The 16,008-nt window shown below is 41.0% G+C and overlaps 1 protein-coding gene across 14 annotated transcripts in view; it reads left to right on the plus strand.

The window, feature by feature from the left end:
- The window catches only part of TNRC6C (trinucleotide repeat containing adaptor 6C), a 96,173-nt gene that overhangs the window by 15,567 nt on the left and 64,598 nt on the right, over positions 1-16,008 (plus strand). For all 14 annotated transcript variants that reach the window (XM_021535800.4, XM_021535805.4, XM_021535803.4 and 11 more), the window contains exons 2-3: positions 3,465-3,564; positions 4,379-4,400. In XM_021535800.4, coding sequence (XP_021391475.3) covers positions 3,502-3,564; positions 4,379-4,400 — 85 coding nt within the window. In that variant the 5' untranslated portion in view covers positions 3,465-3,501. The remainder of the gene's footprint in view (positions 1-3,464; positions 3,565-4,378; positions 4,401-16,008) is intronic.

Consider the following 16,008-nt stretch of genomic DNA (forward strand, 5'->3'; position numbering starts at 1 on the left):
GCATCCAGGATGTCCCCTCAGTGCTGATCCACAATACCAGCTGTGCCTTAAGCTATGGAAGCAATCCAACTAGAAAACTCAAGTTCCTACTTAGCTTAAAAATAAATCAAGCTAGATTTGTTAATTTTTTAAAGGGATTAATAAACCTTTCAGCAGCAGGCACTGCCAGGCCAGAGCCCCAGTGCTGGAGTTGTGGCCATGACCTGCAGCTCCTCTTGCTTTCCTGTTCTGACAGAGCTCTCAAGCACATGCACTTTAAAGATAACCTCGGGTCAGGCTTGGATTTCATAAGCGATTTGCAATCTGTGAAAACACCACTTCATTCTGTAGTAAAACTCCTTGCTCATAAAAATCCCTCCCCATTCAGATCCATATGTAAGAACAAGGCAAACTCCTACAGGGATATTCTGAGACATTCCTGCTTTTGAACATGAGCTTTGTATTCATAAATGTTTTAGCCTGTTTCCTGCAATAAAGATTAAATTGTCGCTCAGGAAGTAAAGCTGCAACATGTGCCTTTGACAACGTAATCAAACTTTATATAGCCATGTTTTTATTGTTTTCCTTTTGTTTTGCTCTTAGATGACTAATTTCTGCCTAAAAGTGACAGCAAGAGTTGCCATCTGAGAGGCTGCTTGGAGCTTTATTTCTATTTTAAGCGTATTTAAAGCACATGTATTCAGAAGTGTCATTATGTAAATCAGTTTTGAAAATGGAGCTCCATTAAAAATTACAGTATCATTTTCTGAGCTAATCCAAGGCTATTTTAATCTCACAAATGAAAAAAATAACCCCACAACCAAACCTCAGGTTTTTGTGAGGAGTGGCACTTCTACCTCTGATGATGTAATTGCTGTGCTAATATGGTAATAAAATACAGTGTATTCTTAATGGAGCAAAATGTTTGCTCTTCTTGGATTTGGAAAATCCACTGATCTGCAGTTTGAAATATTTAGACATTCCACTGCATTGCCTGGAAACAAAAATTGATAGTGGAGTCCAGTGTAAGGAACAATTTTGGCAGTGGTGAAAGTTGATCCCAAGGGCTGGACACTTTAAAGCCTTGGCTGGACCAAGACAAGTTGGACCAGAAGATCCTTAAGATTCCTTTCAACCTGGTATTTTAGGAAAAGAACTTGATCTTGAAATATAAGATCAGAACTTTATCTTATATTACCCAACTTCCTAATAAGGAAGTTGAGTAATATATACTTTTATAGTTTAAGGAAAACTCTGCATGTTAGGCAAAGTGGTGGTGGTGGTTTGTTTTTGTCTGTGGTTTTTTTTGTTTTTAAATACTGCCCTGAGTATTGAAGGGGATTTAAATGTAACTGTGGTGTTCTGGAATTGCTGTAATGGCATGGGGTTTCTTAAGTACTAACAAGACGAAACCAAAAAGTTTCTCATTTTACATGGACTTGTTTCATTCACCTGCTTTCAAAAACCAGAAAAAGCTGAACTTCCTCTGGCAATAGTCTGAGAGCTGGGGGAGTTCACTGGAACAGGGCCTTTGTAGAGTCTGCTGTGACTTGGGTAGGGAGCAGTGCAAACGAAGGGACTGGATGTTGTTTCTTTGTAGTTTCTGAGGTCCTGGGGACGTCTGTTCTCCACTGAGCTAACAGGGATAAAGGCAAATCTGTCACAGTTTCAACTCAGTTTCTTTTGGCAACCTAAGTCATCACTTTTTGCAAAGTCCTACAAGAAACCATTTAAAAGTACAATTTCAAGCACCTTTGTTTTAAGTGTGATTTACCATTTTTTTTAGTGTAATGCAAATTCCGACCTGCTGTTCCTAAGGGCAGATGTTTCCCAAACCTCAGTTTACAATACAGGGTTTAAAAGGTGGCCCTTTGGAGCTGGCATAAGCTGAGCAGGTGGTGAATTTTTGGCCATGACAGAAGGTGAATCAGTATTTAAAAAACAGATACTTGATGCCATTTCATCAGTCTGGACCTCCAGTGGTGCACCAAGAGCTCCCAGATGTGCCCAACCTCTGTCTGCTATTCCAGACCCTGGGTCTTGCCACATCTCTTACTTCTGTAAATAGTCTGAGTGCTGTAAAGTGCCTTAAAAAGGCACTGACACCTAAATTTAGAGCTGTGAATTGCATTCTGTAGTGTTTATAGTTTGGGGTGACATAAGGGAAGGGAATCTGCTTTTAATTTAGTCTGGTGTTCCATACAGGATCTGTGTAAGCATTAAAGCATCTGCAGTGGCTCAGGATCAGTATTTTCAGGCAAGTGAAAAAGCCAAATCCCAGAGTGCCCTTCAGCACCAAAATATCAAAAGGCTACAATGTTCTCTTTTTTATAACAAAGGGAAACCATGTAGGAAAATGCAAACTTGTTAAGAGGCAAAATGTTTCGTGGGGAATGTTTGAAGACATAATGTGCAAAATCTGAGGAGTGGATGGTTTCTCCTGTAGGTAAAAAGCAGTCTGACAGACTGTGACCAAAAATAAAGAGTTTTGTAACTAAAAACCTCTTTTTTTAACAACAACAAATATCCAAACAAAGAAAAGGGAGGAGGCTGCAAGCTTTGGCAAGTTAAATGTAATAGTAAATTAGGCTAAAAGTGATTTTGATGAGTAATTGGAAGACATTGAATCTAATACTAGTGATGGTAATGGCTTCAGTCCATCAGAAATAGCCTGCTCAGAAGATCTGTAAGGCTGATAAATGATCAGGACCTGAAGAGCTGTCAAGGAAGATAAAGCAGTTATACAGAAGGAAATGAATTATTTGCATTGGTATTTATTGAAAAGGATGTTGGGGAGGGTCATTGCTATAACCATTTATTTCAGTGATGGACACAGGAAGCAGAGAAAAGGCTTCAGATAGGTTTTCTTCTTGATTTGGAATGATTCGAGTTAATTTTTAATCAAGATTATACTGGAACCATCTTGTTTTGCATTAATGCAAATTCTTCAGCTAGAATTTATAGGATGAGCACAGAATATGATTATTGGAATTCATCTGGGCCTTAGTTTACAACTCTTGAGAACAAAATTGATGCGTATGGAAAATTAATGCAGCATGTGTTTGATCAAAAAGAGAAAAATAGTTGCAAAGTAATGTACTTGCTCATGATCTTCAAGGTATATTGTGAATCACAGCTGCTGAAAGCCAGCAGAACTTGCATTAATTACTTGGGTTTGATCCTTTTTTTTCCAGTTTCAAACTTTCTTTCCCTAGAATATGCTAATATTAAGCAACACTTATGAGTGATTGTGGAAAGAGGTTCCAAATAAAATCTATCCTTTCTGAATTCTCACTGCCTGCTATTTTATTTGTTGTGAGTTTCAATTTTGGAACAGCTCTTTTTTAGTGCTTTTATTGCAGCATTAGAAGCAGCCTTTTTTAGACACGAGATGTAGAAAGTTAGCAATGCAAATATGGATTATTCACCTTCCTAGAGAAACTTCATCTTACTGAAAAGCTCTTCCTAACCTTTGTTTTTATCAGGGAGAAAGAACAAGAAACACAAGAAGAGGAACATTTGATGGAAGAAAAGAAAAAGAAAAAGCAGGAAGAAAAGAAAAAGAAGGAAGGTGCTCAGAAAAAGGTTTGTTCATGTTCCTATTGTAATTGATCCTTTCACTTTTAAATGTGAGTGTGGGTACTGATGCTGCAGCTTCACTTCTGGGAGTGAGCCTGGCACTGGACCATTGCCACTGGCCTGGGGAGGGGCTGTGGTCACAAATCCTGCCCAAGCAGCTGTGCCAGGGCTTTGGCACTGCCCGTGCCCACCATGCCCTGCTGGGAAGGGGCTGCTCCCACTCCTGCCTCCCGTGGCCACTCCTCAGCCAGGAGTACCTGGATCAGTCCCAGCAGGTGCTGGAGGCACTCTGGAATCCCAGGCTCATTTCCACTCCTGGGCATCCTCCTCCCTCATTTTCTGGATTGCATAGATAGTTTTAATTTGAAATAAGAATTGATCGCTGTCTTTTCTGGTAGAAAAATCAGGCATCATAAAAAAATATGCATAGATTTCAAACAGATTAAAAATTAAACAGGTCTTCTGAGAAAGCTGAGAGCATGGGTGGATTCAAAGGGATGCTGGACAAAGTCACAGAAGTTAATTCTGCTGGGTGCTCAAGGGTTCACACACATAGTGGGGTCCAGAAAGCCTCTGCCCCTCAGGAGGGTGGATGGGCTGCTGCCCTCTCTTGTCATTCTTCACACTTCCTCTTTGGCATCTGCTTCTGCCATTCCCACATTCCTATCACATGGAGTTAAACTAACATTCTCTAGTCCTTAAATGAAACCAATGCCTGATTTATGTTAGCAGCTTCTGCAAAAAGTTGGCCATGTAATTATTAGGTATAATTTGCAGTATTGACAAGTAGTTGATTTGTTTTGTTCTTCTCTTCTTTCAGGCTGCTGAACAAAAAACCAAAGGTAAATTCATGTTTATTCTTTGTCAAATGTCTGCTGTTTTTATGAGCTTGTTTAAAAAACGTGCTTGTACTTTTTATTCATTGTGTCTGTTTAATGAGGGGAGTATATCTTACTAGGATTGTTATGTTCCTAAAGTTTTGTTGGGATTCTCAGCATAAGCTTTGGCTTATCTTGCTGGGTATTCTATGGCAGCCTTTTGACAAGAATATATGGATTAATTTTCTGTGAACCATAACACAGCATGTGTCATCTCTTTTGTCAAGACAGATGCAGTTTTCCATTTAGTTGTTAGTAGTTATTTATCTGTTTCAAAGACAAGTAATTGCCCCTTTCCCCTTGCACAATTCAACTCAATTTAATGTGTAAACTCAATTCATGGTGCTTAGGAGAAACTATTCCCCCTGCTGCCACCACTGCCTGTTTTTCTTTCTCTGTGGGTTTTCTGCCTGGGAAGTGAGTGGAGCTGCTTTGCAGCAGAGGTAAGGAATGCTTTCCCCTCTGGGGCCAGTGGGCTGCCAGGTTCCCTGGGAGAAAAATTAATGAAGCTGTAGCTTTCAGAAAGGTGAAGAAGAGAGGCAAGGTAATGTCTTTCTATGCAACTGATGGCTTACAGATGTTTTTGTGTCTCACTTCTGAGCCAGCTCAAATGCATTGTCATTTATTGGTGGGTAATTAGGTGACAGGCAAGTGGAGCTTCCCAGAGCCCCAAAGAATGAGAATTAGAGAAGAACCACACCTAACACAAGGGCTGGACTAAACAACTTAGGTTTCATACACTTCTTAAGATTTATACAGCAGAAATTAAATATTACTTCAGTAATATGAATTCAGGAAAATAAAGTAATAACTTCATGATGACGATTCTGTAACAGTAATTCATTGAAACTTCTTTCTTAAGTTTTTCCTGTGTGGAAAGGGAGAGGTCAGAAAGTTTTAGTTTGAATTCTGTAGTATCTGCACTGTGACATCTCATGTAGTTTCTAACACTGGATTTTACTTTCAGGGGAAGGGAGCACAGGTATGTGAGTCCCACCAAAACTTATTTACATAAAAAACTTTGGAATTAAGATACATAAGAACAATTTCTATCTAAATGGAATATTTCTGTTTTCACAGTATTGCTTGTTTTGTTCTCTGTATCAGCTCATTTCTGTGTGAAAAGGTTCCACTGTTCTATAATGGATTATAATGACTTTTTAATATCACAATTCAGCAGCAGATGTTTTTGCTGTCAGGGTAACTAAATTCATTTTCACGTGTTGATGCAGTGGCTCTTCATTTCTGTTAGGAGTGAGACACAGAGCCTTCTGCTTTCCCTCTGTGGGATGTTACTATTTCTGTCTGTGTTGTGACAGCTTTGCTTTTAATTGCTTGAAACTGCCACGTGTAAGTTTCTAGTTAATAACTTCAGTTTTTCAGGTATGCTTGTGAGTTTGTTTCTTTCAAATGTAGAGAGACTGCATTTCTCCATCTGTTGAATTTTTTTTGTTCATTATCCCACATATTTAAGCATCTTCTATTGCTTTAAATATGGATCAGGAAGAAGACAGCAGTGGATAAGGGTAGTTATGTTAGAGATTAAGCAGCTTTGGCATTTATTGTTTCATCTTTCAGAAGCAGTGATGCAGATTTTTGTGGTTCAGCATCGTTGGAAGGGGAAACCTGTCCTGCAGAGTCCAAACCTCCTGTTCATGCTCAGGGCAAGGATCAGGGGTTGTTTACAGTCCTGTAAGGGACCCTTCTTTGAATTTCCTTTCTCTGGCGAATGTCGTTGCTTTTCAGGTTGCTCTGTGGAAATGTTTTATTTCCACTTTACAGTGCAGTTCCTTACATTTATCTTTAGAAGGGACGTGCATGATCTTATGAGAGGTAACAGAAATTTCTTAAAACACAGAAAATATTAATACAAAATAAATGAGAGGGAAAAGCAGAACTTTTTTTCCTACAATATTCAGAATTGACTATAAACTTATTGCAGTGCTGCACCAAGTGCTTTATTTGGATACATTTTTAAAGATAAATGACACATGCTACTAGAACTAAAAAGCAACACAGGGATTATAATTGAATTTAGTAAATTTATTTCCTATCTGGGACACAGCAATTAAATTAGTTGTGATGACGGGATGGCACAGTAAAACTGAGTGAATGGACTGCAGCATGCCAGTGGGCAGGATGTATTAAATCAGAGATTAAGGCTGGACTGAAACTGGACATTTTATAAAATGTAGATTTTGGTAGATGATATCTTTATAAATATGCCTTAATGGAGCTCTTTGTGGTAACTTAAAAAAAAAAAAAATTGCTTAATTTTATGTGTGTGCCACTGAGTTCTGCAAGTGGGTTGCCATGGCAGTGAGAGGTGCTTGCACTGGTTGGGTCCTGGTGGAGAAAAAGAAATCCTACGAGTGCAGGAAGGATCTGGAAGGGTTTTCAGTTTGTTTCTCAGCTGTCTGGGGCAGGGTGTTTGTACAGCCCCTTGTTTGCTCTCAGCTGTGTTTGTGGAGCAGAAGGCACTTTGCTGAAGTGGGGAGGAAGGGCCAGGTGGTGAGGCTTGGGAGGGAGGGAGGAGTTTTGCCTTCTGGGTTGGCTTCTTCTGTGCTAGAAACCTGTGACCAAGGTCTGATTCTTTTTGATGAATAGTTAGATTTTAATGGATTTGTCTGCCACAGGGGTGCAGGGTTGTTGTCCTGCAATGAGCTCGTGTGTTCTGTACTGCTGATCTGGGCTGCTGCAGGTTCAGTGGCTGCTGAGGCCTCAGGACAGGGAAAGGAAGGAAGAGGAAGGAGGTTTCCTGTGGGGGTGTGTTTGTGGTGTGTTGTCAGTTCAGTCTTGCTCCGAGGCCTCAGCCCCAGCTGAATGTTTCCATTTGTGATGTGGAGCACCAACCCTTCCAAAATAAACACCTATTTCCACCCTTAGGGGAAAGGTATGTGGCTGCTGGAGCCCAGGGCTAGGAATGCTCCCTCACACAGCTCTTGCATCCATTGAAACAAATTATTTTCTCTTTTTTAATAATGATCCAACCCTTTAAATCGTCTCTACATAACAGCTTCCTCAGTTTCTATTTTTTTCCCCTGCAGTGTTGTTTGTCTGAGTATTTTTATGAGGCTGGATCTTTTATAAATACCCTGTTGGCAACAATTCTAGGGAATGTGAAAAGAAGAAAGATTGGAGAGCTGATAAAGACCTGAAATGTTTCTCAATTACTTGAAAACAAATGAAAGTAGTCTTCCTGTTCAGCTGGAGAGAAACATTGCGGAATTAGATGAGGTGGGAAATGAGCAGGTTTTTATTGCACATTCAAGTTGTTCTTTTATGGTAATTTTTTTGAGAGCAGGACTATTGAGCACAGGCTATTAGTGTTTATTTTACATGTATAAACTCTTGCCAGTTTATTTGCACTTGATCAAGAAACTTTGTGTATAAGGGTTTTTCTAATGAAAACATTCAGCTGTAATTGTGAGCTGTGTTCTGTGTGGTAAAGGGTCACTAGGATGGGAATGAATGTTATGTAATAACTACAGGGGCTTTAAGGGAGCTGTGCTTGTCATAAATACTATCAGGGTGGGTTTTGCTGCCTGCTTCTCTTCTAGCCATCCTCCTGCCCCGTTAGGCAGCACAGGTGATCAATTCCTTGCCTGCTTCACTCCCACCTCTGCTGAATGTAATTGTCTAAAGCTGATAGAAAATAGCTTAAGTGGTTTGTTACTCAAACATCTACCCTGGTAATTGAAAGGCAAAGCATCCATCCAACCCTCCAGCATTATATGAAATAAAGGTAAGTGCTAAATCTGCAAACAGAGGAGTAAAAACAGTTAAGTCTATATATTGCAGTTAGTCTAACATAGAAAGTATTTTGGTAAATATTTTGATTAGAAATGTTAGCTGGAAAATATTTTTATCCCTTTACTGTAAAGCAGAGCTGGTCAATCTGTGCCTTTTGGACCTCCATGATCCTTGTGGGTCTGTCTGGCATGTTCATGGCAGGGCATCAGGAAGGGAGAGGTGAGCTTTCCAAGGGGAAAATGGGAATTTCAGCTCACTGCTCTGGAATGATGAAGCAGGATTGCAGAAGCTGGAGTGGCTGCAGTGATCCTGGGATTCAGCAGCCTGTCCAGCACTGCCTGTCCTCTGTCCCAGTGGTGCAGTGGCTCCCGAGCTGAGCATCATTCCCTTCCATCTGTGGTCTGCTGAGGAGCTGTCCCCTCCCCCAGGCTGTCTGGGCTGTGTGCCTTGGGACTCCTCAGTGTGTGATGATTTTAATATGCAGCTCGCAGAGTCAGGGAGGTTGTCTGCAGACTGGGAGATTATTCTGCCAACGTTTATGCTTTCATACATTTTATTTTGGGGGACTGAACAGAAAACATTTAACAGCGTGCTGGGTAAACCATTGTGGTGTCATAAATGTTGGCATACTTCCTTCAGGTTATCTGTTATCCCACAGGCAGAGCTGGATATTTTACCTAGAGGAACATGGTTTGCTCTACTAGAAAAGGGAGTTAAAAGGAAAAAAAGAATGTATGAAAATGTCTGAGATCCCATCCCCTGCACTGGCATTTCTGTTGGGATGACAGGAGTTGCAGCATACCTGTTTCCAAAGCTGGATTATTTTAATTTCAAAATCAGACATGTAGATTATTGCATATTTTTAAATTGATTCTTTACTTACCCTGCCCAGTTGGACTGTTAGAATGTTCTCTGCCTGTGCTCATGTGTGTGTGTAACCTCCATTCTGCTCATACAGAAATTAAGTTTGTGTATATTGATAATGTGCTCCTTCTGGCTGTGGTAGATGTTACTGATGTTTAGTGGTAGTTCCATAGGAAAAAAAGGGAAAATGAAGCTTTTTAGAGAATCTAATCAGGATTTTAAATAGAATTATGACAGAATGTGACACAATCAGTCTTTTTAAAAAAGAAGTCTTGAGTTTTTCTGGTTCGTGTCATTATTGTAGGAACCAGCAGAGGCTTTTTCCATAAGATTAGAAAATGTGTTCCAGCCTACAAATCAGGTATGATTTACAACAGATTTACAACCTCTGACTCATTTGAGTATTTATAGCTTGTGCTTGAATATCTGCCTCTGTCATCTTGTTAGTTAAGTGCTGTGTTTGTACTGAACTGCTGCACATTGTAGTGACAAAATGTGCCATAAATCATCATTGCAGAAGGAGGGGGAACCCTGCAATAAGTTCTTCAATTAGATCTTAATATGCAGTCACTTGATAACTTAATGATAACCTGTGGCCATACATTAGGGCTTTGTAACACAAAAATGTTTTCTTTTTGATAAATGTTATCATGGGGGTGTTCTGCTATTATAAGTATCTTTAAACAAACATGAATTTGTTCATAAAACCCACTGAGATATCACTTCTCTGATAGAGGAGTAATTACCATTTTACAGCCTGCACAGAATAGAGGATTGAGGTAATTTGTGAGTCCAGTCCTGGGTGAAGAGGAGTACAAAATGCAAAAAGATTGAAGCAGATAGGAGGAGTAATTTGCATAGTCAAGGAGAAAAAGCAAGAAGGATGAGCTGGGAGAATTGGAGTTAAAATACTAAAGAAAAAAACTTCGGTTTCCTACCTGCTTTTCTTTCAAGAGGAGTGATTGTGACAGGCAGTAGTTCAGTGGTATTTAATTTAGCTTTTTGCTTTCATAAGTGCAAGAAATATTACAAGTATCTTCAGCGCTGCCATTGTGAAGTGAAGGAGAAAAGGTAAACAGTAAATGTATGAATAATCTTTGGTAAACTTTATTTGGGTTTGTAGCTCTTTCTGTGTGTGTCTTGCTGGTTTGCAAGTCAAAGGTACCCAAAGAGAGATTTGCATTGAGAATTTTTGCAGGAGAGAGGGTTTGTCAGGGCTGGACAGCCTGAGCCCTGCAAGCAAGCACTGGCAGTTCTGAAGGTTTAAATCTTCTGTAGCTCCTGGGAAACCATAGATTCCCCAGCTTTCAAATAAATGCTCTTTTCAGACAACAACACACCAAAGCAATTTGTACAGGCTTTTGGGAAAAACATTTATCTCTTAAAGAAAAACAAGCACACATATAACTCTGGGGTTATTTGAAAACAAAAGAGGTAACTATGAAATATATTCTCCATAATTTACACCAAGCTTGAACTGGATTTACAGGACAGCTGCCCCCTTAGAGGGGCTTTGATGTCCTTGCTTGGAATTGCTGCTGCTTTGCTCCAGTGCTGGTGATGCCTTGAAAGGCTGCCTGGAACAAAGTTAAAAGAATAAACCAGGGATTTATCAAAAGGCCTTCAGAGGATACAACTGGGGCAGTACCAGAGCCCAGCCATGGCTCTACCCAAGATAGACCCCGAGTCACAAGTTTTCACACTTCTGTAAGTTTTGATCCATTTCCATGTTGGGTTTAATTGTCCAATTACAGCTTCAGCTTATGAAGTCCCATCCTCCCAGATTGCTCTCCTCAGTTTGCTGTTGTTTATACTTTTTGGGCCTGAAACAGCCCAAAAGTTCTAGCAGTGTTCTTGGGCTGGAAGAAGGTTGTTTTGTCTGAGTAAACCATGAGGAGGACTTGCTAACACTTTATGTGAAGTTCAGTCACACACTAAGGCAGTACAGAATCTGAAAAATGTGAGAGCTAAAATTTAAGGTATCACTGGTCAGTGCTTGCCTTGAGCTTTGCAGATTCCTCATCTGGGAATGGAAAAGCAGGTAAGGGCTCAAGTACATACTCCTAATGCTCTTCAGATAGTTTTTATTTTCCTTAGAGATTGTCTGTTGTAATTTGCTGTTATGCAAATTCAGGCATCTGCTCATAATATAAATACAGGCAGAATATTGCTTTTTCTGGTTCCTCAGTTAGGAATTATATGGGTTTATAAAGTTGAGGATGGCAAAAGCCTGATATGCAAGTAGTTAGTTCTAGAATTAGATAAAAATGGGAGCTTTCCAGCACTAGACACAGTTGATTAAAAACACTTTTCAAATGCTTTAGGTTGTAAGGGTTGATACCCTGCTTGAAGGCAGCAGGACAACCTGTGCATCATCAGATTTCTCTTTACATGGTCCACTGTCAGATGCATTTCTAGCCTAGGACATCATCTCTCTTAGAATACCCTTTGAAGAGAGAGCAAGCACAGACTGGGTAACACCAGCTAGGCTTTTCTAGTCTAGATTAATTGTCAGGGTGCCCCTTGGTGGGAAGTGCTCTCAGGTAAATCCCAGTTTGCTTTCCCAGCAACAAAACTGCCAATACACTTGTGGAGAGCTGGGTATTTTAATGGATAAATTTTAACCCAGCTACACAGTGATAATGGTGTTGGTTATGATGGAACTGCACGCTGGTTTATGGGTATTTATCTGCCCACAGTGGGTGCTTTGCTCCCTGCTGCTGTTCCCCAGTGCAGTGTGTGGAGCATGTGGGCTGTGAAATAGTCAAACTGCTGCTCTTCTGGCACTGCAGCAGCTCAGGCATTGGCAAATGCTCTATTCTTCTGTCAGTCTGCTTGTAAAATAACTGTTTTCCAATTATAAATAGAATGTTGGCTGATATTTGCCCTCCATCAGAGCATATATGCCCCAGTATTTCCTTTGTAAGATGCCACTTTTGTATCTACTGATGGCAACAAACACCCATCCCACATCTCCTCCCCACCCTGCAGTCTGAGATTTGTTTCCTTGGAAATGATTTCATAGCAAAAATATAAGCACACTGTTCATCAGCATGCTTCTTTCTCCCATTACTTTCTGAACTGTAGTATGTTATTCACTTTTATTCTTCTTTTAGAGAAACATGTCCACAGTCAGTTTTTTCTCTGTCTTGAGGCCTGGCTCACACATGTTTTCATGGAGACTAACAGTTTCCCATGAAAAAATGACCTATCAGCTTTGATTTATCTGTAGCATGCTGACCACTTTCCATTATTAGATTATCATCTTGCTACCTGGAGGAGGCTTGTAAAGCATATAAATATAGTTTTGATAAGATCTGCAAACCCGTGAGCTGGAGGAGAGGTTCATCAGAAAATGCATTAGCTCTCTTTGTAATGATTGTTCTGAGATAACGTGCTGGGTTTCTAAGGTTACCTGATCCCTTCCTTGGGAAGGATGAAATCCACTTTGAACTGTAACACTAGTAGGTGCTCCTGGAATAGTTACTGTACAAATGCTGCAGAGGGTTATCTTGAGAAAAGGAGGGAATGAAAACGTGTTTTTGATTCTTTCACACTGTGTGTGAAGCGTTTGGCCTGAGGGACCTTTGTGTTCTCTTGTTGACTGTCTAGTGTTGACATTCCTCTACTCTGAGAACCCTTGGCTTCCTGTGTTTTGCTAGATTATTTTAATGTTCTTCCTGAGCTGTTAAAGGTGGTAGCCCGTACTTTACAAATCCTACAGGACTGTTCAAAATGTCTGCTTAACCAGCTCACACACTGGTAAATGCTCCAGAGCTGCTGCTCAGGTGTTCATGGTGCACCTGATCCTTCAGGTTCTTCCTGATCTGGTTCAGGCACTGCAGTGTGCATCAGCACCCGGGGAGGAGGTGATTTTCCCTGCAGGCATCCTGCCCCTGTGGGGTGGCAGCCGTGGCTCATGCTCAGCTGCCTTGTGGGACCTGTCTTTAACAGCACCCCCAAATCCTGCCCTGGGCGTGGCAGCCGCTGTTATTGGCACTTCCCAGTGGGAGCAGCTGAACTCGGTGTGACTCAGGCTCCTGGTGGCCTCTTCCCACCTTAACAGAGGTTGTTCTCTATTTCAGCAGTCTCCTGAAGACCTGTCCTCCTGTTACCAGGATCTCTTTAACATTTCAGGCATAATTTCTGATTTGGCTACTGGTACTGTCTTTTTTTCATAAGCCAGACTTTTCACCTTTAGGAGGCCAGACAGGTTCTCATGAACTTCTCTTTTGAAGCACACGAGTTACCGTTTGAGAGAATTGATGATTCTTCAACTCTGTTAAAAATTCAAGATATATCCCTTTAGATGAACAAAAAGGGATGGACTTAACCCTCTCCCCTCTCTCACACAGGCCCAACAGATGTTCTTGAAAGATGTTTTGATTATTCTTTGAAAGGCACCTTCATATTCAGTCTGTCTTTTCTATAGCATAAGCCCCACTTTGTTGGCTGCTTGGCCCAGGAGAGCTGGTCTTCCCCTCCACTGCAGAGGCCTTTTTATGTCTCCATTTTTTACTTAACAGCCCATCCAGTTTTCCCTGGTGCTACTGTTTTCAGGCTGTTTTTCAAGCCATAATAATTTATGTTTCTCTTCTTTGGAAGTCCTTCCAGTTAGTGGAAAATTATTTTCTTTTAATGTAGTATCTGTATGTCGTGGTTTAACCCCAGGCAGGAGCTGGGGCTCACTCCCCCCTAGCAGGATGCGGAGAGAATTGGAGGAGTAAAAGTGAGAAAACTCGTGGGTTGAGATGAAAACAGTTTAATAAGTAAAGCAAAAGTCAAACACACACAGGCAAAGCAGAACAGGGAGTTGATTCAGCCATCCCTGACAGCAGGGCTCCATCAGAGTGCCTGGGGCAGACAAACACCACCACTCCAAACACCCCCATCTTCCTCCTTCTCCCCCAGCTTTAGTGGTGCTCGTGGCACCATCTGGTGTGGAATATTCCCTCGGCTCAGCTGGGGTCAGCTGTCCTGGCTGTGTCCCCTCCCAGCTCCTGGTGTGCCCCCAGCCTCCTGGCTGGCAGCCTGGGGTGAGGAGCAGGACAGAGTGGCTCTGTGAGCACCACTCAGCAGGAATGAAAACACCCTGGCTTATCAGCACAGATCCAAACCACAGCCCCACACCAGCTACTGTAAGAAAATTAACTCTGTCCCAGCCAAAACCAGCACACTGTCATTGGAGAGTTATTAAGAAGCCCTTGAGTCAGTGTGTGGACAGTAACCTGCTGCTGTGTACAAGGAAAACTGATTTTCCTGTGCCTTTCAGGCTCACCCCATTGCATAGCTCTGTCATCCAGGCTCTCTAGGGCTGTGCTAATTCTTCTCTTTTACTTTTCTGTCCCTAAATTCAGCTTCCTATGAAAAACTCTCAAGTTTCAGATACCTTATTCTGTAAAGACCTCAATTTAATAATGTGCAGTTTCTTTTTCACTCCCCATTTCTCCTGTTTAATCACTACCCATTTTCCCCCTGCAGGTAGTTCCCTGGAGTATACATCTAAATATATTCCTTTAATTTCCCCAAAGTTTCCACTGCAGTTGTTTAGGCTTGATTGAGAAACCATGAGAACCCTTCCTGCAGGTGCTGGGGGTGTCAGGCTGTCCTGTCCTGCACTGCCAGTTCTTTTCCTGCTGTACATGTGAGCACCTAGCATTTCCTTTTTCAACAGGACAAAGTCTTCAGAGTGAAATGGGAAGAAAATAATGTGTTCAGTGCCACGTTTCTGACATAGGCTCCATCATAATTCATATCTTGCTACAGCTTCCATATCTTCCTGCCAGTTTCCAAGCGTAATAATTTAAATTTTTTTTCTTTGTCATATAGTTATCTCTAATTTTGTCCAGTGATCACTGTGGGAAATCAGGTGAGAGGTTGTCTTCAGCCTCCTCAGTTGTTCATATATTCCTTCCCAGAGAAGATCTGTGGAAGACTTTGTGATTTGCTGCTTTATTACAGATACTAAGACTTAATATATATATAAAATTCTGACTTAAAATCTGTGGATAATAACTTAGATGCATAGTAACATTAAACACTTAAATCCATAATCCCATTTTACTGATACCTGGAATGTAGGTGGGATGTAGAAGCTCATCTTGTTCCACCTCACAGGGCTGTCACTGCCTTAACTCACATTTGCTGGAGATTCAGGAAATGTTTTAACCTTTATTTACCATATTTCCCATATTCTTGTAGTGGCAGTGCTGCCTGTCCTCAGGGTGCTGAGCTGAGCTGGTGATTGGGCTGATGTCATTGTCACCCTGTGGCCAGCAGCAGAAGTGACAGCTCCTTGTGCTCCCTCTGCTGTCACCAGCTGCCTTCTCAGCACAAGCACAGCTTCTTCCTGAAGCCTGAAAAATGGATAAAACTGAATCACATGGTTCATCATTCTGAGAAGTGATTTTTGTTAAATAGCCCCTGGTTTTGCCAAAGCGCCTTGGTGTGTTATGAGTTAAAGTCAGGGTGGTGGGACAGCACAAACACCATCACCTGGCAGTTTTAACTTTTTATTTACAGGAGAAATTGGGAGAATTGTAGATTTGTCTCCTGGCTGTCTGTCATCCAAAGTGCAAGAACCTACTTTAAAGAATAAACTTAGTAATGCATTGTTAGATAGATCTGCAAAGCCATTCAAGAGCTGTTATTTTTTGTATCCTACCTAGGCAGACATGGTGTTTTCCTTTTTCTTTGCAATTGGCTTTATTGCAAGGCATTTCTTTTTTTTCTGCAAAAAGCAGAAATGAAACCCTTTGGAAACTGGATACACTCACTGAAAGTGTGGAGTTTATCCAAAGTGTGAGACGGCAGGAAGAGTCCTAGCATGTCACTTATTAAACCAAGTTGTATTTCTTCTTAAAGTGCTGGTGTTACTTCTTCTAGCTAAGTCTAAACCCATCTCTATGAATTAACTGTGTGTAATGCATGTGGAATAATTAGGTATTCCTTCCTA

This window comes from Lonchura striata, chromosome 18, assembly GCF_050655825.1.
Source record: "Lonchura striata isolate lonStrDom1 chromosome 18, ASM5065582v1, whole genome shotgun sequence".
In the NCBI taxonomy this organism is placed as follows: domain Eukaryota; kingdom Metazoa; phylum Chordata; class Aves; order Passeriformes; family Estrildidae; genus Lonchura; species Lonchura striata.